This window comes from Elgaria multicarinata, chromosome 7, assembly GCF_023053635.1.
Source record: "Elgaria multicarinata webbii isolate HBS135686 ecotype San Diego chromosome 7, rElgMul1.1.pri, whole genome shotgun sequence".
NCBI lineage: Eukaryota > Metazoa > Chordata > Lepidosauria > Squamata > Anguidae > Elgaria > Elgaria multicarinata.
In genome coordinates this window covers 113,069,971-113,094,822 of record NC_086177.1, presented here as the reverse complement: position 1 = coordinate 113,094,822, position 24,852 = coordinate 113,069,971, and the positions used below count along the sequence as shown (strand labels likewise).

Sequence of the window (24,852 nt, the reverse complement as noted above, 5' to 3'; positions counted from 1 at the left end):
ACAGCAGTTAAAGCTGCAGGAGCTATACTAGAGTGACCAGATTTAAAAGAGGGCAGGGCACCTGCAGCTTTAACTGGGGTGATGAAGAGGGAGTTTCACCAGGTTCCCCATATATACAAATGACACTTGCTGAAATTCCCTTTCCAATGCAAGTGTTGAAGATACAGGAGCCCTGTCCTCCTTTTCATAGGGTCACCCTATTTATCCAGCCCTGTGGCGGTATGTGGGGCTGCTGGGCCCCGCATTCCTCCGCTCCATCCTTGGTGTGCCCAACATGGCCGCCGGCGCAGGTGGCCGGCCTGGCAGGCGGGGCGCGCTGCCAAACTACATTTCCCATGGGCACCCGAGGCGCCGAGGGCGGGGGAGTGTCGCGGGCGGCTGCCCGGGTTGGCTGGGCGGAGCCCGGGCGGCGCAGGCCCCGCCCCCGGGAGCGTCCGATTGGCTGCGGGCGGTTGTCGGTGGTGACGGCGGGACGCGGCGGTGGCGGCGGCGGCTGCGGCATCGTCGGGGCTGGTCGTCGTCGTCGTCGTCTCCTCCTGGCCGGCGCTTCTCGTCAGTCCGTGGCCAGGAGGAGGCGGTGGCGGCAGCAGGAGCAGGAGCAGCGGCGGGCGAGGCGGAGCGGGGAGCCGCAGCGCTGCCGGGGCCATGGGCTGCCGGGCGGGGGGCGCCGCCGCCGCTGCCGCTCCTGCCGCCGCCCCTCGCCGCGCCCGGTAACGACCCCGACGGCCCGGGGGAGAAGATGGCGGAGAGGTAGGAAGACCCCCCTCCCCTCAATAGCATTCCCCCCACCACCACCCCCGCCCCATAGAGCTCCAGGACCTCCCTCCACGCCCCCTTCCAAAACGAGCCCCCCATGGCCCTGGCTTTCCGCCCCCAAGCCCCCTCCCCAAAACGAGCCCCCCACGGCCCCGGCATTCCACCCCCAAGCCCCCTCACCAAAACGAGCCCCCCACGGCCCCGGCATTCCGCCCCCAAGCCCCCTCCCCAAAACGAGCCCCCCACGGCCCCGGCATTCCACCCCCAAGCCCCCTCACCAAAACGAGCCCCCCACGGCCCCGGCATTCCGCCCCCAAGCCCCCTCCCCAAAACGAGCCCCCCACGGCCCCGGCATTCCACCCCCAAGCCCCCTCCCCAAAACGAGCCCCCCACGGCCCCGGCATTCCACCCCCAAGCCCCCTCCCCAAAACGAGCCCCCCACGGCCCCGGCATTCCACCCCAAGCCCCCTCCCCAAAACGAGCCCCCCACGGCCCCGGCATTCCGCCCCCAAGCCCCCTCCCCAAAACGTGCCCCCCATGGCCCCGGCATTCCGCCCCCAAGCCCCCTTCCCAAAACGTGCCCCCCACGTCCCCGGCATTCCGCCCCCAAGCCCCCTCCCCAAAACGTGTCCCCCCCATGGCCCCGGCGTTCCTCGCCCCCCCGCCCCATTTTTAGGTGGGTGGGATGTGGGTGTAACACCTTGCATCGCAGCCCCATAGATAGGATCCGCCCCACCCCTCTGCTTCTACGTTAATCTGGTGCCCCCCTGCATCCCCCGGGAATCCTGCGCCTCACCTCAGGGGCGCGTCCCCCCCACGCACAGTCTCCCCCCCACTTGCTTAATTGTTGCATTTCTGAGCCGCCCCATTGCTCTTTTGCAACCCACAGCTGCTTGCGTCTGCCCCCCACCCCTCCGAAGTCTTTGCCCCCGATTTATGGAAAAAAAACCCCTCCATTGCCACTGTTTCCTTTGCCTCCTTCATCACCATCATCCTCTGTCTCTCCCCCCACTTGTGGGGCTGCACCTCCCGAAATCCTGCGCCTTCTCTTTCAGCCTCGCCCTCCCCCCCCTGCTTGTGCATGAACACTTCCCAATAGCATGGTGCCCCACCCACAATGAAGGGGGAGGAGAACTTGGGGGGGCTCTGCTTAGAACCCCCTCCCCCCAGTTCTCCTCCCCCGCTACGTTTTCTGCCCCATGCTGTCCCTCCCCTTCTCCCGCCCTGGGATGGTCCCCTATCCTTTCAGCCCCTTCTCTCCAAGGGGGCACCTGCTGAAGGGTACATGTGCTCCAGCTTGGTGGATCTAGCCCCTCTCTACTTCCAGGGAGACCCTCCTCTCACACGCCCTATTGGGAGCCCTGCTTGCTGGATTCCTCCCCTGCCCCCTCTCCTCTCCCCCTGCCCCCCAAGCCTGCCCTCCTCCGTGGGCCCCTGTTCCATTCAGCTGCGAGGAGGATTGTGCCCTGAAGTCGTCCCCCCTACCCCCAATGAACAGAAGACCTTTTTAGATTCACCGTCTTTTCTCCCCAGATTTCCCCCCTCCCTTTCTCGGTGCATGCAGGAGGGCCCCCCATTCCCTTTGTAGCTGTGCAGTTGTGGGACCCTACTCTGGAGGAGGCCAGATCCACAGCCCTGGAGAAGCTGAAAGCCCCTTACTCAGTTCCTCGCTGGAGTCCCCTTTCTCCCTGGTGCCTGCCTCCCCCTTGATCTCTCTCACCTACTCTTAAAACTCTGACCCTCCCCCTATCCTGGGTGTGTGTGATTGAAATGGGCACAGCATCCTTCTGCTTCTGGACCCCCCCCCCCCCATGCATAGCCTTGCCTGGCAGCCCTGCCTCCCCTCCAATAGCCCTGGCTTGGAGGTCGCACTGTCCCTTTTCAGAGGGTCCTACATGCCCCTCCCCTTCAGTCGTGCCCCCTTTCTTCCCCCCCCCCCCCCCACAGCTCAGCACCTGCTCATGCCCATCCTTCTGCAGGCAGGTGGCTTCCCCACACCCCGCCTCCTTGGTGCTGCTGTATCGCCTTTCCCACTGCTGGGCTTTGAGTCTCGGGTGGGGTGGGGTGGGGTGGGGTGGGGTGGAAAGGGGGGTTTGAGATTCTTGTACTGCCCCATCGGAGGCCCAGATAGACATTGGGTCTCTGGTTTTACAGTGCTCCCTTTCCCTCCTGAATTTAGACCGCCCCCAATCCAGAATGGAGCAGTGTGTGTGTGCATGAAATCTGTTCTTCTAGGGGTGGTATGTTGCTTCTGGCCTTCCTTCAGTGGCTGGCTCGATGCCTCTCATTCATAGGGTGGGGGGTTAGATTGGATTGTGGGGCAAGCAGGCAAGAAGCAATAGTGCAGAGTGGGGCTTAGGGGGTGGTCTTGGTTTTAATTAGTCCCCACCTTTTCTTTCTTTTTTTTTGAAGTATGGGCTCTTAAGTTGGCTGTGAGCCAAGTGAATCGAGGGTGTGTTTGGCAGGGTCTCTGCGCACATCCTGTATTGAGCTTTTAAGGAGGGTGCTGAAAGCATGAAGGACCACAGGTTTGGCGATGGAAAGAGCTTGGGTGCTTATTAACGGGATGGCTGAAGGATGCCTGGCTGCTGGTTTGTGCTGTGGAACTGAGCTGGGTGGGAGGGAGGAATGCAGTGTGGCTTTCCCTCCCCACCCACCCACCTTCTAAGTGGGCAGGGAGCGGGGTGGGGGGGATACAGCTTGAGGGTCGGTATCTGAGCTACCAAGTGTGGGTGCTCTGGTGTTTGCCTTCCGTGTCGAGCCGTAATGCCGGGATGGGCTACGGGGGCCCCACTGGTGCAGTGGGAAGAGTTGGGGTTATAGAAGGTGACCGTTGGTATTTGGGTGGGGGGTGTGTGTGCGCGCGTGGGAGGGGAGATGCAGAGGTTAGCACAGAATGATCGGCAGGCATTTGTGGGTGGGTGCCTGGGCTGTCGTTCATTTGCTGCCAATTCCCTGCCTGCTCCGTCTTACCCTTTTATTCTGCACGCTGCTAAGCTACCGCAAGACGAGGAAGTATTAATTTTTCCCCACCCCTGTGCGAGCGATAGCATTTCAATTAACCCTTGAGTGCTGACCTTGGCTGCGGATCTGTACACCTGGCAAACCGTGTGGCGTTGTTGCCGGGTGACATGCCGGATTGCGTGGAGGCAGCAGGTGGCTTGCATCGAGGTGTGGCTGTGCGCCCTGGCCAAGATGCTACGGTTTGGGTCCGTCCGGGCTCTAGGACCTGCCAGTTGGACCGCTGCCCCTGAATGGTTGGCTTAGATCTCGCATGCAGCCGGTGCCCTGCATGGTCGCACGGAATACTGATAAATGTCGTACTGTTCGTTTGGTGTGAACTCCGAGCAAGAAGCTGCCTTCGTTTGCCTCTGTGCCGTGGAGTGTTAATTGCTCAGGAGTGCTGTGGGAGGGGAGGAAACCAACACCCCTGCATGTTGAATCATGGAGCTTAAATTTAGCAAGAGCTGGCTGGTATCAGTCCGTACAGCGGGTGTGGGGTGTGGTGGGGTCCACGATGCATTTTGCTCTAGTTGCGGGCATGGCGAGGGAGGCTTCCCTCTGAATCAAAGAGAAACGGGAGTTGAACTGAGAGGAGAACTTTCTGCAGTACCCAGGGAACGAGTCTTTCCAATAAAAGAGGTATTGCCTTAATTTGGCTGTATATCGAGGGAGGGATGCTTCTTGTGGCGTTGTTGCTAGGATGACAAGGCTGCTTATGTTGCTGGCTCTGTTGAGGGTGTCGGCACTGAATGCAAGTTGTCTCCATGTTCTGCTTCTTTTTGGGAAGCCAAACCATTTGCTTCCGCCTCATAGCGTGTGCACTGGCTCACTTGCTTGAGCCACCTGGAGGTAAATTGCCCCTTCACGTGCTGGGGTCTGCATGGCTTAATCCTAGCCTGGTTAGAAGATGAGCAATCTTCTAGCCAGATTCCAGCTGGACATCAGGAAACACTTCCTGACTGTTAGAGCAGTACGACAATGGAACCAGTTACCTAGGGAGGTTGTGGGCTCTCCCACACTCGAGGCCTTCAAGAGGCAGCTGGACAACCATCTGTCAGGGATGCTGTAGGGTGGATTCCTGCATTGAGCAGGGGGTTGGACTCGATGGCTTTGTGGGCCCCTTCCAACTCTACTATTCTATGGTTCTATGAATATTTGAAGATCAGAGACCAGACTTGGTGGCTTCTTAAGTATTCATGAAAGAAAAGGTTGGAGGCCAAGTCTTTCTCTGCTTTCTACCAGTGAAGAACTTGTGTGGGCTGTGTTTTTCTGATCCTGATATATTTGGCTTCAGAAGATGTATTCCAAGTATCTTCTACCTTTTCCCCTCCCTCCCTTCCTAGTCTCCAATCTAGGGTGATCATAACCTCATGTCACTGAATCCGTTATGGAATGTTCTCGTTGAGGCTATTTTAGACTTTTTGCTGGTGTATCTCGGATGCAGGGCTTCTGCTTTCTGGAGAATTCCATTTATCACTTAACCACAGAAGCGTCAGTTTTCTTTCCAGGATTTGGAGATGAGACGCAGGAAGCCCTCTGGTCTGGAATCTTGTGACAGAAGGATCTGTAGGAGGCCAGTTCTGGCTGCAGCACCCGCTAGTTTTCTTGCTGCACAGGAGTTCTCTAAATCATACGGGGATAGAGAGGTGTCTACAGAGTTGTCCCAGGAGCCAGTGGGAAAAGAAGGGGAAAAGCAGAGTGGTCTGGCATTGTGGAGACCTAATGTGAGATGCTTTTCGCATCCAGTATTGTTGTCTGTAAGGGACTGGCAGTCCGTATGTTGCCTTGAGTGCAATTCTTATGGAAAAGTCGCAAATTTTAAATGCTTTACTACAAATCCAGATAAGAGAGCAGAACAGGTCCAGCTGTCTGTCACTTGCATCTTTGGTTTGTGTGTGTGGAGGAGGAGGAAATTACTGGACCACTTAGCTCACACTCGGATGAATTGTGTAGTAGATACTTGATCTTCTGTTTGCTTATCGGGTTTTATACACGAGGTAGCGACTCTAAGCAAGAGGAAACGCTGAACAAAAAGCTTACATGAATTACTCTTGGGGCATTTTCCTAATTCTAAAGTATCTCAAGATAGACCTGTGTGTGTTCGGTGTCAAGAAAATGACATTTAAGGCAGCAATATTTTACTTGTCTGGGAGTAAGCCCCATTGAACTCAATGGGATTTACTTTTGACTAGACATGTATAGGATTGCGTTGCCAGCTACTTCCTTGGATCAGTTTTGATTTGAAAAAGCAACAAGATGTTATTTTATCCCACTATTTTCTTTTGTGTCAGACAACATACCACTCCAGTGGCAAAATTCAATGTACTTTTTTAGGATATCATGTCTGGGGTTTTCTTGGTTTTTAGAAAGAACCTTTTATATGGGCACTCACATCTGCTTCCCTGGGTGTTTTTTTGTTGGAAAGCTTTTACCTCAACTTTCTGCATTTGCTGGGACAAAAAATGCACGTCAGATACAAAACTCACTTGATTTTTTGGGTATATTATATTAATTCCTGGTGCTCTTTCGTTTACAGAGATAAACCTTTAAATGGAAAGTAGATGAAACTTGGGGATATTGTTTATTATTCTGCAGGTCACAATGTCTTACAAGTACTATATTCAAGGTCTACTTGTGTAAACAAAGCAATGAAAACTGCACCTGGGGAAATTCTTTGCCCCACTTCTGTTGAGGTTTTGGAATCCACTTATGTGAAGCTACCCTCTGTGGAACCTGGCCATTGGAGCAAAGTAGAGAGGACTGCTCAGGTCTGGAGTGATGTCTTTCCCAGCCCTGAGATTCTTTTAACCGCAATTGCCAATTTTACCTGCAACCTTCTGTATGTAAAGCATACAACTACAACTCAGCTATAGCCCCTCTTTATTTATAATCTGTTTATTTGGGGAAAATTGGAAATGCTACAGCTCAATTCAGGTGATTCTCCAAACCATGGTTTACATAAACATCATCAATCTTGTGGGTTCATATAATCCCTCTTCCCTCCTCTCTCCTGGCCTCTGTTTGAGTTTGCGGTTTCAATAGCCTTACTTGGTGATGATGTCTGAATTGTCAAGCTATGGCTAGCGGTTGCTCCCATAAATCAGGATGGGAAACCATGGTTTGGAGAGGTGGTACTGAAAGGGAAGCTGAGAATGAAAAGGGATGAGACAGAGAGGGGCAATTCGAAGGGCCTCTTCAGGTGACACGCTAACCCACCGTGGATCACTAAAAAAATGCCATGCACTGTGGGTTAGCATGACACGTGGTGGGAGAATTCCCTCCCCATAGTGGGTCCATGGTGGGCCTCATGTCATCTGACAGGGACCCTGTTTTTTGGCCCCAAAACAGTGGAAAAGGGAAAAAAAATAGCAGTGACCATAGAGTCAGCCAGCAAGAGCAACTGTTACTTCCAGTGATGCTCTTGCCATCGTAGACATCTTCTATGGTTGCATGACCTTTTTGGCAGCTAGGGAGGCTGCTGTGGCAGAAGTTGGGCTGCCCGCTGATAATGCGTAGGTGCAGTGGTGGGAGGCCACAAATTTATCCATGAAGCGGCGAGGGGTAAGTAAACCACTGCGCTCCACAGGGTAACAGTTGTGTGGTGGGTGGGCACCTTATGGTTTTCCTCCCCCTCCCCATGTTTTCGTGTGAATGGATCCTAAGTCTTCAGACCATAGTCTGGAAGCTCCTCTGAATTGGCCTCCTTGGGTTACTCTTGGCTGCATAATATTGGTCCTGGTTTGCACTGTTTGATCAAGGCATAAAAACATAAGACCACTGCTGGATCAGACCAAGGGTCCATCTAGTCCAGCATTTTGTTCACACAGTGGCCAACCAGGTGTCAACCAGGGACCCACAAGAAGGACGTGAGTGCAACAGCACCTTCCCTCCCATGTTCCCCAGCTACAGGGCATACTGCATCTGATACGGAAGGTAGCATATAGCCATCAGAACTAGTAGCCATTGACAGCCTTCTCTTTCATGAATTTGTCCAATCCTCTTTTAAAGCCATTGTGATTGGATCTTGTTGGCTCAGTTCAGCCGTTAGTCAACGCAGTGTGAAAACTAGGGGTGTGCACGGACCCCCCGCTCCGCCACGCAGGCCATTCCGAAAATTTCGGATCGGCCCGCTCCGCGCCGCCCCGCCCATACTCTGCTCCTCTTCGCTGCGGAGCTCCGGCTCCGAATTGGAGCTCCGCAGTGGAGGGGAGTGGCGCCAGGTAAGTCCGGGAGAGGAGGGCAGAGGGGGGGTTACCGGGCCCTGCCGCCGTCGCCGCCCGTGCGGGGACGGCGGCAGAGCCCGGTAAGGGACCAAGGGGGAGGGGGGCCTTACCTGCCTCCGTCCACGGTCCGTCGGCTTCTTCAATTGAGCCCGCGGTTCAACCAGGAAATCTGGGCCGCAAGTGCAGCCTAGACTTCCTAGTTGAACCGCTGGCTCAATTGAAGAAGCCGACAGACCACGGATGGACGCAGGTAAGGGAGAGGAGGTGGGGGCTTACCGGGCCCTGCCGCTGTTGCCGCATCAGCGACAGCGGCAGGGCCCGGTAAACCCCACTTACCTTTCTGGCGGAGCTCCGGATCGAGGCGAAGGATCCGCCTTCACCTCGATCCTCTTCGCCACGCTCCGCCGGCCCCCCAATCCTCTTCACCCCTGCCTTAAGGGCAGGCGAAGCCCCCCGCTCCGCTTCTAATTCGCCGGTCCGATTAGAAGCGGAGCACATCCCTAGTGAAAACTCCACTCAACGTTTGAGTTTTTAGGGGCACTGTATTTTGTATTTGTGCTTTTAACCTGTTGGTTGTTTTATTATGGTTTTAATTTTTGTGAACCACCCAGAGAGCTTCGGCTATTGGGCGGTATAAAAATGAAACAAACAAACAAATGAAACAAGCAAACAAATCAATCAATCAATCAATCAATCATGTTCTAACTCCACCGTTGTGTGAGTGGGGGCTACCATGGAGTTGAGTAAAATCCGTTGTGACGTTTGATTGACAGTTCCTCTGCCCTCTCTCCACCCCCAATCCTCCTGATGGTATCCCATCAGCCATTGCTGCAAAAAAACAATTGCCAAGCAACTCTGTAGCCATTGGGAAAAGTCCACTCAACGCAATGGAAAACTCCACAAAACACAACCGTTGTGTAGGAAATCTCCTCTGCACAGCGCTGATATTCTGCGTGGAGTTTTTTCCAAAACAACTGCACTGTTTACCCGCCAGACAACACATTTCTCAACGGTGGTGTAAAAACTCCACCGTTGAGTTCTAAAAACACCATTGTAAACGTGTTGTCTGAACTAAGCCACTGACTTAGTAGAGAAGCTGGAAGTGCTACTCCAAATGTACAGTCGGCAACATGCCAAATGAATTAATTACTATTTATTCCTACATTTATAAGCACCGCAACAGGCATTTTTGGCTTTCAAAGTATGGTCTTCTACTTATTTCAGAAACGCAACGAAATTAGTCAAGAGTTGGTCTGGTTCATTGCATCTTCAGCGGAGAATAACCCTTCTTGTAGGGGATCACCCAGTGTTGGCTGGCCTTGATGTCCAACCAAACGTTTTGTGCTCATTAGAATTATGCTTCTCCTGCAAGGGCAGGCATCTCACCCTCGACCTTAACACTGCACATCTGAAATGCATTGCCAGGGAGGGGGCACCGCCTTGCTTCCTTCTCTAGCTCCATGTGTGTGGGGGGCTCTGCACATTGCAAAAACAACCCTCTGCCCTCCTTCCAGATTGGTTTGACTCAATGGTATAGCCCATACATGGCATGCAGAATGTCCCAGATCCAGTCCCTGGCATCTTAAGTTAAAAGGGGCCAGTTCTAGACACATCGTCTGGTAGGGAGGGGCTGACTAGACATAGTGTTGGTGACCATTGGATCTGCATGTTTTGTCCCTGCTGGGGGAGCCCTTTTGGCAGCTGCTCAGGAAGCACAGGATAGACTTGTCAAGATGCAAAATGGGGGTCTTACCTTAATGATTGGCAGGTGGGTTGAAAGGGCTTCCTTTGCCTAAAAATGGCAAACTAACCAGCCGGAGGATGGAAAAACTGAAACTCTTCACTTCCAAGGTAGGTGTGTGTTTAATGGTGGTGAAGAGGGCCTGTTAGCTTGCCCAATTAGCTGCCGCTGGCCATGCTGCTGTGACCCAAAGCCTCCATCCTTCCTTCGTTCCTTCCTAGAGGTGTTCAGTAGCCATTCGACTAAAATTATCACTATAGAGGCGCTCTGGTTAAATCAGTTGCCGTTGGAGAGGCTTAAAGACGGGACTTGAGGTTTGCTCTTCTCGGAGACTTGCACTGGAAGGGCCAGAAATAAGTGACTACTTAGTCCTCAAAGCTGTATTTGTCAGCCTTTTGCTTCACTAGTTTGTGTCCTGGAGTGGATTTATGGTGCTCTCAAACCCCGCTTTAGCTTCGTGATGCAGCACGAAGCTAAAGGTGCTGGCATTTCTTTAAAGGTGCTAGCATTTCTCTGTCTACCTCAACGTGTTTCTGCCTCAATCGACTATTATCTCTGAGCTCTGCTTGACTGTAAATGACTTCTATGGGCAACTATGGAAAACCAGCTTCTTGGTAGCTGGAAGCATGGCTGACCCTCTGAGCCAAAGACCCGTTATTGTTGTTGCATTAATTTTACTCTGATGCCTTCTACAGACCTACACTTTTTAGGCTCCAGAACTAGGCTGGGTTCAAAAGCATGCCCTAAAATGGCTGCCAACAGGCCTGAGCAGCCTATGGCTAGAGTAAATGAATATTTTGCCAATCTAGTACAACAGGGCTGCTCTTAATAAGTGACCAGCCCACAGTTTTATTTAGCCTGTTCTGTCTGCCCACATAGCTCTGTGTTGGTCACTTGTGACACATTAATGGTCTGAATTGGTAGAAATAAAGGAACAAACTCTCGTTTTGCAGATGCTTCCATGCCTAGATACGAGACCCAAATGGTTGTGTTGTGTTTGCAAGCCTCATTGTACGTGATGGGGGTTGGCCACTGGCAGCCCTGGGTCTAAATCCAGTCGTGGGTGCCTGCCGTTTGTCCAGCTAACTGGAGATGACACCCTTTGGGATCTGCTTATTTATTTATTTATTTATTACATTTCTATACCGCCCAATAGCCGGAGGTCTCTGGGCGGTTCACAAAAATTAATGCACTAATCCATTTGATATTACTTGGGTAGTAATTTCTGGCCTTAATGGAAGTTTAGAAGGGCTTCAATATGAAGGCAACACCAGGCGGAAAATCAACACATGCTGGATCCGATGCTGCAGGTGGGAGTACAAATATCCTCCTTTGTCTATCCCCATCAGAACTTTATGGGCTCTGAGGGGTAATGTGCAGGGATGGCACTTTAGATGCAATAAATGGGGGTGGGATTGCAGCAAGGCCTTGTGCAGATTTTTATTATTTACTTTATTATTGCATTTATATCCTGGCTTTTTTCCTCCAAGGAACCCAAGGCGGCATACATAATCCTCCTCCTCTTCATTTTATCCTCACAACAACAACCCAGTGTGGTAGGTTGGGCTGAGAGTCTGTGACTGGCCCAAAGTCACCCAGTGGGTTTCCATGGTCGAGTGGGGACTAGAACCTGGATCTCCCAACTCCCAGTCCAATACTTTAGCCGCTACACCACACTGGCTTCACTGTCTATGAGCTGTGTCGCAGTGGCATGTTCTGTTGTGAGTTTCTTGGGATTCAGGCTTTCAAGAGGCAGCTGGACAACCACCTGTCAGGGATGCTTTAGGGTGGATTCCTGCCTTGAGCAGGGGGTTGGCCTCGATGGCCTTAGAGCCCCCTTCCAACTCTACTCTTCTAGGATCCTGAACAATGGATAAATTGAGGCAGATTGTCAAAAGTCCTTGAACCCTGAGCTGTGTACTGCCATCTTTTCACATAGCCATGAAGTATCACACGCAAACACGTCTGCATGACATCAAAAATTGGTAACAAAATTCACTTTATTATCTGGTTTTCGTTCATTTAAAACCAAATATGGCTAGTTCAGACATACAGGAATGTGAATGCGTATGTGCATACATTTCTCACCTGTTCCAAAGAAACTTGTTCAAGGTAACTATAACTGTGCATGATTTATGGTCCAGTATCCTTGGGGCTGTGTTGAAAAGAGTGGCTGGAGCATGTAAAAAGCTTTGTGTGTGTTCTTTGGAGACCTGGAAAGGCAAAAGCAATTCTGTTTACCTGAGAAATGGGAGGCTTTAAAACAAATTGAAGTAGTTCTTGAGCAGTGCGGTGGGACTTTTACTCTTGCCAATAGCAAACACAGGCTGCTCCTCTCCGTTTTACTGAATACAGTAATTCTCTGCAGTGACCTCCTAGGGTCCTCTTCATCAGCCTGAGTTTACCAGTCCTATCCCAGACTCTGTGTTTAACAGGTTCTGTGGCTTACCTGCAGTACAGGATCTGACCAGATATAAGGGCACAGTTGCATAGGAAACTCTTCTGTACTCTTTGGGTACAGTGTGTGTAGTGTGAAGGTAGAGCATGAGTAGTACCTAGAAGAAGGTAGGTAGCACTCTAGGAACATAGAAAGCTGACTAATACAGAGTCAGACCATAGGTCCATCAACTCAGCAACACTCCACGGTTGTGGGGAGGAGTCTTTCCCCGTTGTATTTGGAGATAGTGGGGATTAAATTTAGGACTTTCTATGTGCAAAGCATGTGCTGTACCACGAAGCTGCAGTCACTCTGATGTGATATGATGTTGGACCTGGATTAATGAGACACACCTTCCAATCCCTACCCAAGTATGAAGCTCACAGGAGTGGCCTTGATATACCAAGTCAGACCATTGGTCTAAGGCGACATCGTACGTTCACAGCTAAGCTTGTATGTGCGGATAGTGCTCTTAGTGGAAAGCTGTGGCAGTCATGTTTTATGTAGAATGGGCAAGATGCCACATGAAAATGACGTGAATTATTAGTAGGGATGGAGTTAATATGCAATGTTTTAGACTTCTTATGCTTAGCTGGAGATGGTGATTTACGTATCTTGTAAGACATGAGAATGCAGCCAGTGGTTGCTTTTTTGTCTAGCCATTTTGTACGATAAACTCAATATTTTCTTATGACAGGACCATATTCTGTTGCAGGCTTCTCAATAACGCTTTGTAAAAGATTTGTTCCAGGTATCAATTGTTGGTTGATATATCCAACCGGCAATACATTTGCAGCTTGCTCTCCTTGTGTATCTATAATTTGTGATGGGTTTGACAAGTGCCTTGGGGGCCACATTCTAGTGTTGGGTAGAGCTGAAGGCAAAAGTTGGTGGGCCCAAAATGCCGGAATATTTTAGTTTAAAGCTCTTAGGAACTAAGTCTTCGGAGACATGTCAGCTTTTTAGAATAGGGAAAAAGCTGCTCAGAAGTCTACCAAATAATCAGTGGGTTGGGGAAAGGGTGTTGGGGGGTGCGTGGCTCCTGGGGAACCCTGGAGGGGCTGATTTGCCCCCACCCCCTGCTCTGTGGTTTCCCAACTCTGTTCTAAAGTTTGGAATCGCAATGCTGCTTTAACTACACCATCTCAGGGACTGATATTCCTTGGTGATGGGGAAATCCTTGGGAAATTTGGGCAGCCCCTTCTTCCTCTGACTGCACCATCTGGCTTTTTCTTTGGCCTTCCGGCCTGAAGGGTGCCGTAGAAGGAGGGGCATTGCAGAAGGTGAGCTGGCATCTTCAGTTGGGCCAGCTGCTGTTGGTGGAACAGTCCAACTGCTCAACCGTAGAAGTCCCCTTTTCCCCAACAGATGTTTGCCTTTTGCAAGGCATCGGCTGTTCCGCATTTCATAATGAGACACGCGAGCCCTACCTGCTCGGTTTGCCCCTGTGGGCCTACACGAGCGCTCTTGGTGTAGGTGTTCTAATGGCACCGGTGACATATTTTAAGAAGTGTAAGATTGCAGTGGAATGTATGCATTTCTCCAGCGGCTGAAGGTAATTGGTTTTTAAGCCTTGTACCTCAGATGGCAAGATGGCATGCTTTGTCATCTCTTATTGCTTACTCAAGTGTTTCAGTGTGCGGCCGGGGGAGGATCTCTGGCAAAAACTTTGAAACGAAAGCAGGTCTTATTGCTAGCGTTGCAGATGCGTGCAGTTTTGTTGAAGCAGCACATAGTGATGAGTTCCTGCAAGGAAGATATCCCCAAAATTAATAAAGCTGAAACAGTTCTTCCCTTCCTTTCACTCCAGATCCCAGGTCCAGGTCCTGTTTGCTTGAAATATCAGTGAAGCAGGTGATAGTGAAGAATGTGATCCTCCTCTTCCCCCCCCCCCCCCCCGGGCCTCCATAATGCACCAGGTGGAGGCTGGTACTTCTTTTCAGGTTTAGAGGTCCATGAAGGTGTATGTGTCACTCTTGGACCAATGATTGGGTTTTTCAGTGCAATTCCGGGTGTTTAGCGACAACTGCCTCAACTTCCCATTGGTTCTCTAGGGGACATGCTAGGCTCACAGGAGCATGGAGCAAGGCCGTGGATAGAATTGCATTGTTGCCAGAGGCTTTCCAGTTCTCAAAGTGGTGAACATCTAGCAAAAGGCCACAGTAGAAGTGGCCAAGGAGGATCCCGTGAAGCTAAACATGATCTGGTGTGCATGTAACTGCAACTTGGGGTGTGGGTTGTTGCTTTACTTAGAGTTTACCCATGATTTGTCTGCCAGACCATCACACAAAGCACTGGTTGTTTTTTTCAATTCCTGGGTTGTTTAATTCCCTCTTCCTTTACAGTCTTTCTCCCTGTATCGCAAACGCCTTTGCAGTGCTGTTGTACTGGCATGTAGAGAAGTTGGATTTTTGGGGGGTGGGGTGGGGGCACTCTTGCCCATCTCCTCTGTAGCTGGCTCACACAATCAAGTAAGTCACAGTTTATTTTGAATATTCAAACTGTGGTTTGTGTCGTCCGGACCCAGGCAGTGGGAGTTGCGCATGGGTTAAACAAACTTCTCGCAACCCATGGCTTGCTCTAGGGCAGGGGTTCTTAACCTGGGGTCCATGGACCCCCAAGGGGTCCATGGATGGGCTTCAGGAGGTCCGTGAAAGTCAAATAAAAATTTATATTCACTATATTAAGGGAATCACTTTAGTTGATTTTTTAAATTTAAAACGCTGTACCTTAAAAGAACTCAGCAGCCATTTTGAACTTAGCTCCCCTCCATGTGCTTTCTCGTGCTTTCCCTGTTCCCTCCTGCCCAGCATGCCTGGAGCCTTGAAGGGGGAGCGAGCGAGCAAATTCTTTCTTGTTGAAATGACTTAATTGAACAACCTTCTCATTGAAATGAACTTTTGAGCAGAATTAACATTTTGTTTTAATTTGCACATGATGATTGCATTTCATTTTTGTATGGAGTGGCCATTAATTTTTGCATGAAAAAGAGTGAGAAACATACTTTTTTATTAAGCTTGTTCACTTTATTCATACTTTGTGTATGTCATACACTGTATGAGGCAATCAGTTTTCAATAAAATAAAGTATATTCATTGCATGCAAAGTTGTGTTTATGTGCTTATGTGCATTTCTCTAGGGAGGGGGTCCATAGCTTTCACCAGATTTTCACCAGATTTTCAGTGATTCTTAACCAGATTTTTGAGTCCGTGACTCAAAAAAGGTTAAGAACCACTGCTCTAGGGTTATGCAATGATTGTTTAACCCCCCACAGCCCCCGCCACCCAAGTTCTGATGTCATGGCAAGATGTGGCCACAGTTTGAATATTCATAGAATCATAGAATAGCAGAGTTGGAAGGGGCCTACAAGGCCATCGAGTCCAACCCCCTGCTCAATGCAGGAATCCACCTTAAAGCATCCCTGACTGGTGGTTGTCCAGCTGCCTCTTGAAGGCCTCTAGTGTGGGAGAGCCCACAACCTCCCTACGTAACTGATTCCATTGTCATACTGCTCTAACAGTCAGGAAGTTTTTCCTGATGTCCAGCTGGAATCAGGCTTCCTTTAACTTGAGCCCGTTATTCCGTGTCCTGCACTCTGGGAGGATCGAGAAGAGATCCTGGCCCTCCTCTGTGGAACAACCTTTTAAGTATTTCAAGAGTGCTCTCATGTCTCCCCTCCATCTTCTCTTCTCCAGGCTAAGCATGCCCAGTTCTTTCAGTCTCTCTTCATAGGGCTTTGTTTCCAGACCCCTGATCATCCTGGTCGCCCTCCTCGGAACATGCTCCAGCTTTTCTGTGTTCTTGAATTGTGGAGCCCAGAACTGGACGCAATACTCTAGATGATGCCTAACCAGGGCCGAATAGAGAGGAACCAGTATCTCACGTGATTTGGAAGCTATACTTCTATTAATGCAGCCCAAAGTAGCATTTGCCTTTCTTGCAGCCATATTGCACTGTTGGCCCATATTCAGCTTGCGATCTACAACAATTCCAAGATCCTTCTCGTTTGTAGTATTGCTGAGCCAAGTATCCCCCATCTTGTAACTGTGCCTTTGGTTTCTATTTCCTAAATGTAGAACTTGGCATTTATCCCTATTAAATTTCATTCTGTTGTTTTCAGCCCAGCACTCCAGCCTATCAAGATCACTTTGAAGTTGGTTTCTGTCTTCCAGGGTGCCTGGAAGACAGAAACAAAAACTGCCTGACGTGTGTTGCAGCCCACCATGGGTTGAACAACCCATGGTGGGTTGTAGCTATCATGTGAACTGGGTCAATGACAACCTATAGTTGAAACAACCCATAGTTCACAATGCAACAACAAACTATGGGTTTTCTTCCTGGGTTGTTTGTGGTTAACAACCCATAGTTACATCCAGCTGCAGAAGTATGGGTTAAGAACTACTCAGGATTCAAAACCCATACTCAACCCCTACATGTGAACTAGGTCACTGACTTTTGGATGCAGATTGATTTCTGTGGATATCTGGCTTATGGTATCCCTTATCAAGCAACAGTATCTCACACTGCTTCCCTTTAAGAACAAAGAACAAGCAAACACCACCACCCCTCCATTGATATAATCCCAAAGCGACAGGGAGTCTTGTAGCATCTTCAGTGGCTTAAAAGTTGATGGTGGCATGAACTTCCATAGGAACAGAGGAAGCTGCCTAATACTGAATCAGGCCCATCAGTCTGTCTAGCCCGGTATTGTCTACGCTGGCCGGCAGCAGTGGCTCACCAGAGTTTCAGGGAAGAGTCTTCTGTAGCACTCGCTGGAGATCAAACCTGGGAGGCAGGGGCTCAGACACTGCGCTACAGCTCCTCCCGTTGAAAACAACAGCATGTCAACAGCCTGTTATTCGGAACTGCCCCTCATTGGATGCTCTGAACTCTGGATCGGGGTGGGGGGTGGGTGGGAGGCTCATAAAGGAGAAGATTCTCCCTGGAAAAAGTGCTGGACAGGAAACCAAGCAATGCAATAAAGCAGTGGTTCCCAATTAGCCAAGTACTGCGGACCCCTTGTTTTTCAAATGCCAAGCCATGGACCCCCTACTTTTGAAAAATTTGTTATCTCTATAGTAGTTACCTGTGCGAAGCAATTTTTTGGAGAAAATAAGGGGTAGCCCCTAATAAGCAAAGGATTTTAGGTATACTAAAAAACAGACCATGAAATTTGTGATATTACCACGCAAAAATGACAATGATTTAGTTAGGAATATAAAGACGAATTTAATTTTACTAATGTCTACTTTACAATTGAACAAATTATGACTTTTCTAGCAGCTACTAAACCTAAATGTGATGGGAGAAATCATGCCTCTTTTTGTCCCAAACAATCCCTCCCACATCCGGTTCAATATTTCCTACTTTTAATCTCAAATCTGGATCAACATCGAGCCGATTTCTATGCTTGTTCTTCATAGAACAAAATGTCAAAAACATTTGTTCACAAAGCTATGTGGAACAAAAGGGAACTAGATGTTTCACAGCCTTTTCACCTAAACATCTTATAATCAGGAAAAACCTTCACCCAGAATTGGTCCAGTCTATATTCTTTGAAAAATGATTTCAATGAACCATCGTAAGTCACGTCAACAAGTGCATCTTGCTCTTCCGCAGATAGAGTTGTTAGTTTGTACATCACCACATTCAAAAGGATTCCTTCTCCGTGAGTTTTCAGGATTAGGTGCAGGGAAGGAATCTCTGAAGCTAGTCGCTAAGTCACGCAGGTGCTCAGGGATGTTAGATTTTACTTCTGGTAGGAATTCGTCATCAGTGGACTCCAGAAATGAATGGTGAATATGTCAATGGCACCATGGACCCCCTGGGTGGGACCACCAATTGGTAACCACCGCAATAAAGAAAAATCTTGCCCACACGCATGAGCTCTTGGAGTCAAAACACACTCTTCCCACGCTGGACCTTGCCTTCCATTCAGAGTGCTGATTGGACCGATTAAGCCTGGAAGACAGCATAGCTGGGGGTGGGTGGGGATGCTAGAAGTTGTAGTCTAGCCCCTCTGGAGGGTACCAGGTCGGAGAAAGCTGGCTTTAAAGCATTGTAGAGGAACTCATTGTGAAATTATGGGAGAGGCTGGACACGGGTAGTTCCCTAGCAGTCGGCAGATGGCAGAGTTTGAGATGGAATTGAAATAGGTGCCCATTCATAGATTCATAGAATAGCAGAGTTGGAAGGGGCCTACAAGGCCATCGAGTCCAACCCCCTGCTCAATGCAGGAATCCACCCTAAAGCATCCCTGACAGAGGGTTGTCCAGCTGCCTCTTGAAGGCCTCCAGTGTGGGAGAGCCCACAACCTCCCTAGGTCACTGGTTCCATTGTTGTACTGCTCTAACAGTCAGGAAGTTTTTCCTGATGTCCAGCTGGAATCTGGCTTCCTTTAACTTGAGCTCGTTATTCCGTTCACCCTTTCACAGGCAAAAGCTTCAGGTGACAAAAGGTTCTTGCCGCAATAAACTGGTATATTTTTTAAAATGCCACAGGATGTGTGTTTTGCGCAGTAAATTAACAAGCCTGCTTTTGTAGAACGATCGGTTCTCTTTCTTGGAGTTAAAGTGGAGCATGGGAGGAGACCTGGTGGAGTGTAGACCTGGTGGGTCCATCTAGTCGCACATGCAATTCTCCACAATGGCCAGTCTTCTTTCTCTGGGAAGCCCCCAAGCGCGCCTTGAAGGCTGTCTTCTCTGTCGGGTCCCAGGAGTGTACTGCAGCCTTGTATTTAACTCACCGGGTAGCCATCTGCGGCGAGGAATTCCATGCAGGCAAGTGAGTGGGCTGGCGGAGGAGAAATGGATTGCTCCGTCTCTTGACTGTCAGTCTACTTAATAAAAGGCATATTTATTTTTTTCTGCTAAGAGGCTATTTCCATGCTGGCTCCAGAGGAGAGCTGGTAAAAGCTTTGTAGACTAGTAGCACTTGTGAGCTTATTTACAAAGCTAGCATAACTTGTTTCTGAAACGGAATTTTTCATCTAGTCAGTATTTCGAGAAGCCATTGATAGACACTTCCTCTGTCTTTGATGAGAAAGCTTGGTCTTCTGGGGTGGAGCTTATGGCTTTGTTGTAATCCCCTTGTCGTTGAAAATAACTATTGGATATTTATTTCGAAGAGGGCACCAATAAGGAGATCTACTAAAATATTATCCTCTTAACAGGCTTGCAGTGAAATTCGTACTGCTATTTAAAGCGCTGGCCATCTTGGGCTGTAGAGGACGCGCTGACCACAATTGCCACCTCCCAGCTGAGCCTCCGGTAACTTTAGTTTCTGGTCTATGCACATATTTTGTAAACAAACAAACAAACCAAAAGGTCTAGTAACTTGGCTTAAAAATGAAAGAGCAGATCTCAGAATGTCAGTTCTGTGCTATCTCTGCACAAAAAGGTGCATCTTTTGTTGAATCCAATCTAGTATAGAAGTCAAGCTCTCTGTGTTGTTGGTTATGTCGCGTTTCCTCCAGGCTCAGAAGCCACTTGCTCTATGCCAGTTGCTGGTGATAAATGTTTAAGCCACAATGCAGGAAATAATTTAAGGGTGGCATTTTGCTCTTTTTGGAAATGTGAAAGAGGAGGGAATGACCACAGGGTGGGGTGTAGGAAGATGGCTGCTGAAAGGGATCCAGTGTGTGGGCTCTTCAACTCAGCAAAGAGTGGAGAAACAAATCGGCTTGTGATGGGGGCCCATGATGCATCATCCAGGGAAGAGCCTGGGGTTTGGTCATCAGGAAAAACTTCCTGACTGTTAGAGCAGTACGACAATGGAACCAGTGACCTAGGGAGGTTGTGGGCTCTCCCACACTAGAGGCCTTCAAGAGGCAGCTGGACAACCATCTGTCAGGGATGCTTTAGGGTGGATTCCTGCATTGAGCAGGGGGTTGGACTCGATGGCCTTGTAGGCCCCTTCCAACTCTGCTATTCTATGATTCTATAGCCATTGCTCCACAACGTTGTGCCGCAAAAACGTCACTGCCACAAATAGCAAGCCCGCAGGATGACAGCGTTCTCCATTCGTGTGTTTTGTACTAGGATTTTGCCGTGCGCTTTCCAGAATGTAAAACAAAACCTCTCCCCGCTTGCTCTTGTGACGCCGGGTGCCCAAAGCTGTGACGGCGTGGCGGAAGACTTTTACGCCTACTTTGTCACCAGAAGATGCTCGTGTGCGATGGCAGCGACAAAAACATTGGGAGGAGTAATTCTGAAAACATTAAATGTTTCATGAGCCACCGTCTGGGGAATATATATATTTTTTTCTGTTCCTGTAATATGGCTGTTTTTCAAAGCCCTCTCTTATTGATTTGTCATTATGAGCCGTCGTGTTTGCTGTCCATTTGCTCAAGAGGAAGAAGCAGAAACCAGATAAATGTCCTGAAGCCATCTAGAGTGCTCGCGGGATAATGGCTGGATGATAAGCAACTCCGTTATCTGCCCTTATGCAGCTGTGGAATAGATGCAAAATTGCTTGTAATCTTTTTTTATTATTATTATTTTTCCATCTGAAATGACTGCGTATCGTAACATTTCTTGCCTCTCTCTGTGTGGCTGGGTCTACCCTTTGTCCAGGACTGTGCAGGCTCTGAGCTGAAGGAATTCATTTTATTTATTATTTATTTATTTATTACATTTCTATACTGCCCAATAGCCGGAGCTTTCTGGGCGGTTCACAGAAATTAAAAACATTCAAAGTATAAAACAACAGTATCAAACCATAATATAAAATACAGTATAAAAGCTCAACCAGATAAAAACAGCAGCAATGCAAAATTACAAATTTAAAACACCAAGTTAAAATTTATTTATAGACTGTTAAAATGCTGGGAGAATAAAAAGGTCTTCACCTGGCGTCTAAAAGCATATAACGTAGGTGCCAAGCGAACCTCCTTAGGGAGCTCGTTCCACAGCCGGGGTGCCACAGCAGAGAAGGCCGTCCTCCTGGTAGCCTTCAGCCTCACTTCCTTTGGCAGGGGAGGATGACCTTAGGGTCCGGGCAGGTACATACGGGAGGAGGCGTTCCTTCAGATAGCCTGGCCCCAAGCCGTTTAGGGCTTTAAATGTTAACACCAGCACTTTGAATCGGGCCCGGACCTGGACTGGCAGCCAGTGAAACAGGAAAAGGATTTAAAGCTTTGTGCCTAGCAAATCCAAACCTTGCGACCTGTGTAAATTACTCCAAATTGAGACATTTTGTATAATCCCTCCGTTTTTGGGAGGCACGTCTTTATTCTGCGGTGTTTGCTGCTTTGCAGAATTCACATTGTTCATCAAAACAAGAGAAGCGAGTACTGAAAAGGCTCAAGTCCAGCTCCTGGAAATCTCATTCAGCCACTTCTTCTGGTTTCTGAGATTATGGCAACTAGTAACACGGCAGACCAGTGTTGCATTCTTCCCTGCACACAGGCTCAAATATGTTGAGATTTGTTACATGATCTGTGTTGTAGAACTGGATAATTTACTTATTATGGATTAATAAGAGATCTTGCCTCTGGTAGGAAGCAAGTGAATATTTTAGTACCTGCTTTAAGCTCTACAGCAGAGCTTTCCAAACTTTTCATGTTGGTGACACACTTTTTAGACATGCATCATTTGAACTACCACTTGAGGCACAGGTGAACTCAGTGACAAAGAGCACCTTTTTTCAGCTTAGGCTGATATACCAACTATGCCCTTATCTGCACAGAGATAGCCTAGCTACAGTTATCCATGCTCTGATAACCTTTCGTTTGGATTACTGCAATGCGTTATACGTGGGGCTGCCTTTGAAAACAGTCCGGAAGCTTCAGCTGGTACAAAACAGGGCAGCACGGTTACTAACAGGGACTGGCCGACGAGACCACATTACGCCAGTCCTTTTCCAGCTCCATTGGCTGCCAGTCCAGGTCCGGGCCCGATTCAAAGTGCTGGTATTAACATTTAAAGCTCTTAAACAGCTTGGGGCCAGGCTATCTGAAGGAATGCCTGCTCCTGTATGTACCTGCCCGGACCCTAAGGTCATCCTCAGGGGTCCTTCTCCGCGAGTCCCTACCAAAGGAAGTGAGGGTGGCTACCAGGAGGAGGGCCTTCTCTGCTGTGGCACCCTGGCTGTGGAATGAGCTCCCTAAGGAGGTTCGCTTGGCACCTACATTATATGCTTTTAGACGCCAGGTGAAGACCTTTTTATTCTCCCAGCATTTTAGCAGTCTATAAATAAATTTTAACTTGGTGTTTTAAATTCGTAATTTTGCATTGCTGCTATTTTTATCTGGTTGAGCTTTTATATTGTATTTTATATTATGGTTTTATACTGTTGTTTTATACTTTGAATGTTTTTAATTTTTGTGAACTGCCCAGAGAGCTCCAGCTATTGGGCAGTATAGAAATGTAATAAATAAAATCATTTCGCGACACAGTAATTCAGTTTTACTAGCAAACCGGAGCTTAAACTAACGCCTTATAAGAGATACGGACACATACATAAATTGTAATAACGAAATGTATGGGGACACAACATATCTCATGAAAACCTTTCATTTATATTTTAAAAAATATATGGTTTGTGAGATAATAACATACATTTCCAAGGCTTTTCACACTGAACCAATTTTGTCGAGCTGCGAGGGAGTGACGGTTGAGACGGTGTCCTATAAAAAAACTGGACCCATGGAAATTCTCGAACGTGTCACTTCAGGTGCTGCCGCGTCACAGGAAGTGACGCGGAATCAGCTGTTTCGACCCGATTATGCATTCTGCGCATGCGCAGTACCTGTATGATCCCTCGACCGCGGTGTGCACGCACGGATACGACAGAAGGGGAATATAGTGCACCATATGCGAAGTACGCAAAGGTGCTGCTTAAAAATGCATGCAAGTTGGTAGTGCTTATTTCACATAGACTCAGAGGTTTCTCGTTACGTTCACGTGACACACCTACACACTGCAGCTGACACTCCAACGCAGTGGTTCCCAAACTTTTTCAAGTCACCGCCCCCTTGGTTCCACAAACTCGTGCCCAGTGCCCCCTACCCTACACTATAAAAACTCATTATTCAGAATAGCGGTTTTCAATGACCCACTAAGGAAGATAATAACAATAAAATTCAAAACAGTAACAATTAATTGAATATTTATTCAAAATCCAATTAAATTTTTTAGTTTATTCAATTAAACGTAATTGATGAACTTGATCCAGTGATATCATCTTTTCAAAGTCTGACAGTCATTTAGCAAGTCACATTTATTAACTAGGGTAGATAGAGTAACTCACTATTCTGCAAATTCTTAATGTGATGGATGGGCTTGATGAAGTGATACCAGTTTTCCAATGTCTGGTTTAAAGTCACTTAACATTAGTCCTAAATCACCACGTTTAGTAATCGGGAGTCAATTTCTTTGCTTGGAAAGAAGTAGGCAGACCACACTAAAACCACGTTCCACCAAATATGATGTTGGAAATGCAACCAGGAGCTTCTGAACCACTCTCCATAGTGCAGGAGAGCGATCAGAAATGTCCTTCTGTAACCAAAACTCCTGGTACGGAACAGACCACCTCGAGTGCCCCCCTGCTGCTCCGTTGCCTCTTAACGCCACCCTATGCAATCCCACCCACCCCAAGGGGGGAGTACCGCCCACCTTGGGAACCACTGCTCTAACGTGTCGCGACAGACAGTTTGGAAAGCTCTGCTCTACGGTTTCATGAGATCCTTTTGGGAGCTTTCTCTGTTCCCTTCAGAAGGGGCAGCAGCAGGGCCTAGTCCTACAAATTGCGTAGGTGCCCTTGATAAAGTCCTTGTGTAATGCCCTTCCTTCCATTTGCCTTGGCTAGCCTTTCTCCTTAGTAGATGAGCATGATAGACTGTGATTTGTTCTCATAAAAGCTTTCCATCAGCCTCTGACCTCTCCGCCTGCTTGGCCTCTTTTTGAGGTCACTGTCTGATCTCATCTGATGTCACAGTGAATGCATATGGGTGGACGAGGACGCGGCAGTTCTGATGTTGTGGAGCGCCAAGGAGCGGATGGGAGATTTTCTTTTTCTTCTCAGTCCCTAATAAACTTTAAATATAATTACTACTTCTTTGCCTGAATGTAATGGATGTTTGGTGGACACTTCGTTGAAGTGGATTGAATGGTTTCAGAGCTTATAGTACAGGAGAAAATAGCACGTGAGGTGTGTCTGCTAATGTACTTCAGATGTTCATCCACAGACGATGATGGCTGTATCAATGCTTAATAAACGAAACAGGTTTTAATGAAGTGTTTAGCATTCAAAGCACCTGCTGCATTCTCAGTAATCTTTACATAGAGCTCACTTTACATTGGCCACTACTATTCCTATAATGCATGGGTGGGCAGATTGTGGCCCTCCAGATGTTTTGGCCTACAGCATCCTTCAGCATAGGTAAGGGTTAGGTACATAAGAAGAGCCCTGCTGGATCCGACCAAGCATCCATCTAGTCCAGCACTCTGATCACACAGGGGCCAACCAGTTGTCAACTGGGAAAACCACAAGCGGGCCATAAGTGTAACAGCACCCTCCCACTCACGTTCCCCAGCAACTGGTGCACACAGGCTTACTGCCTTGAATACTGGAGATAGCACACAACCTTCAGGGCCATGGATAGCCTTCTCCTCCAGAAATTAATCTAACCCCCTTTTAAAGCCATCCAAATGGGTAGCCATCACCATAACTTGTGGAAGTGAATTCCATAG

The 24,852-nt window shown here is 48.6% G+C and overlaps 1 protein-coding gene across 1 annotated transcript in view; it reads left to right on the top strand.

Moving 5' to 3' along the window:
- The first annotated feature begins 653 nt into the window (after nt 1–653).
- The window catches only part of ARHGAP39 (Rho GTPase activating protein 39), a 249,453-nt gene continuing 225,254 nt past the window's right edge, over nt 654–24,852 (top strand). The window contains exon 1 of the mRNA XM_063131197.1: nt 654–750. Within this exon, the coding sequence (XP_062987267.1) occupies nt 740–750 (11 nt within the window). The 5' untranslated portion in view covers nt 654–739. The remainder of the gene's footprint in view (nt 751–24,852) is intronic.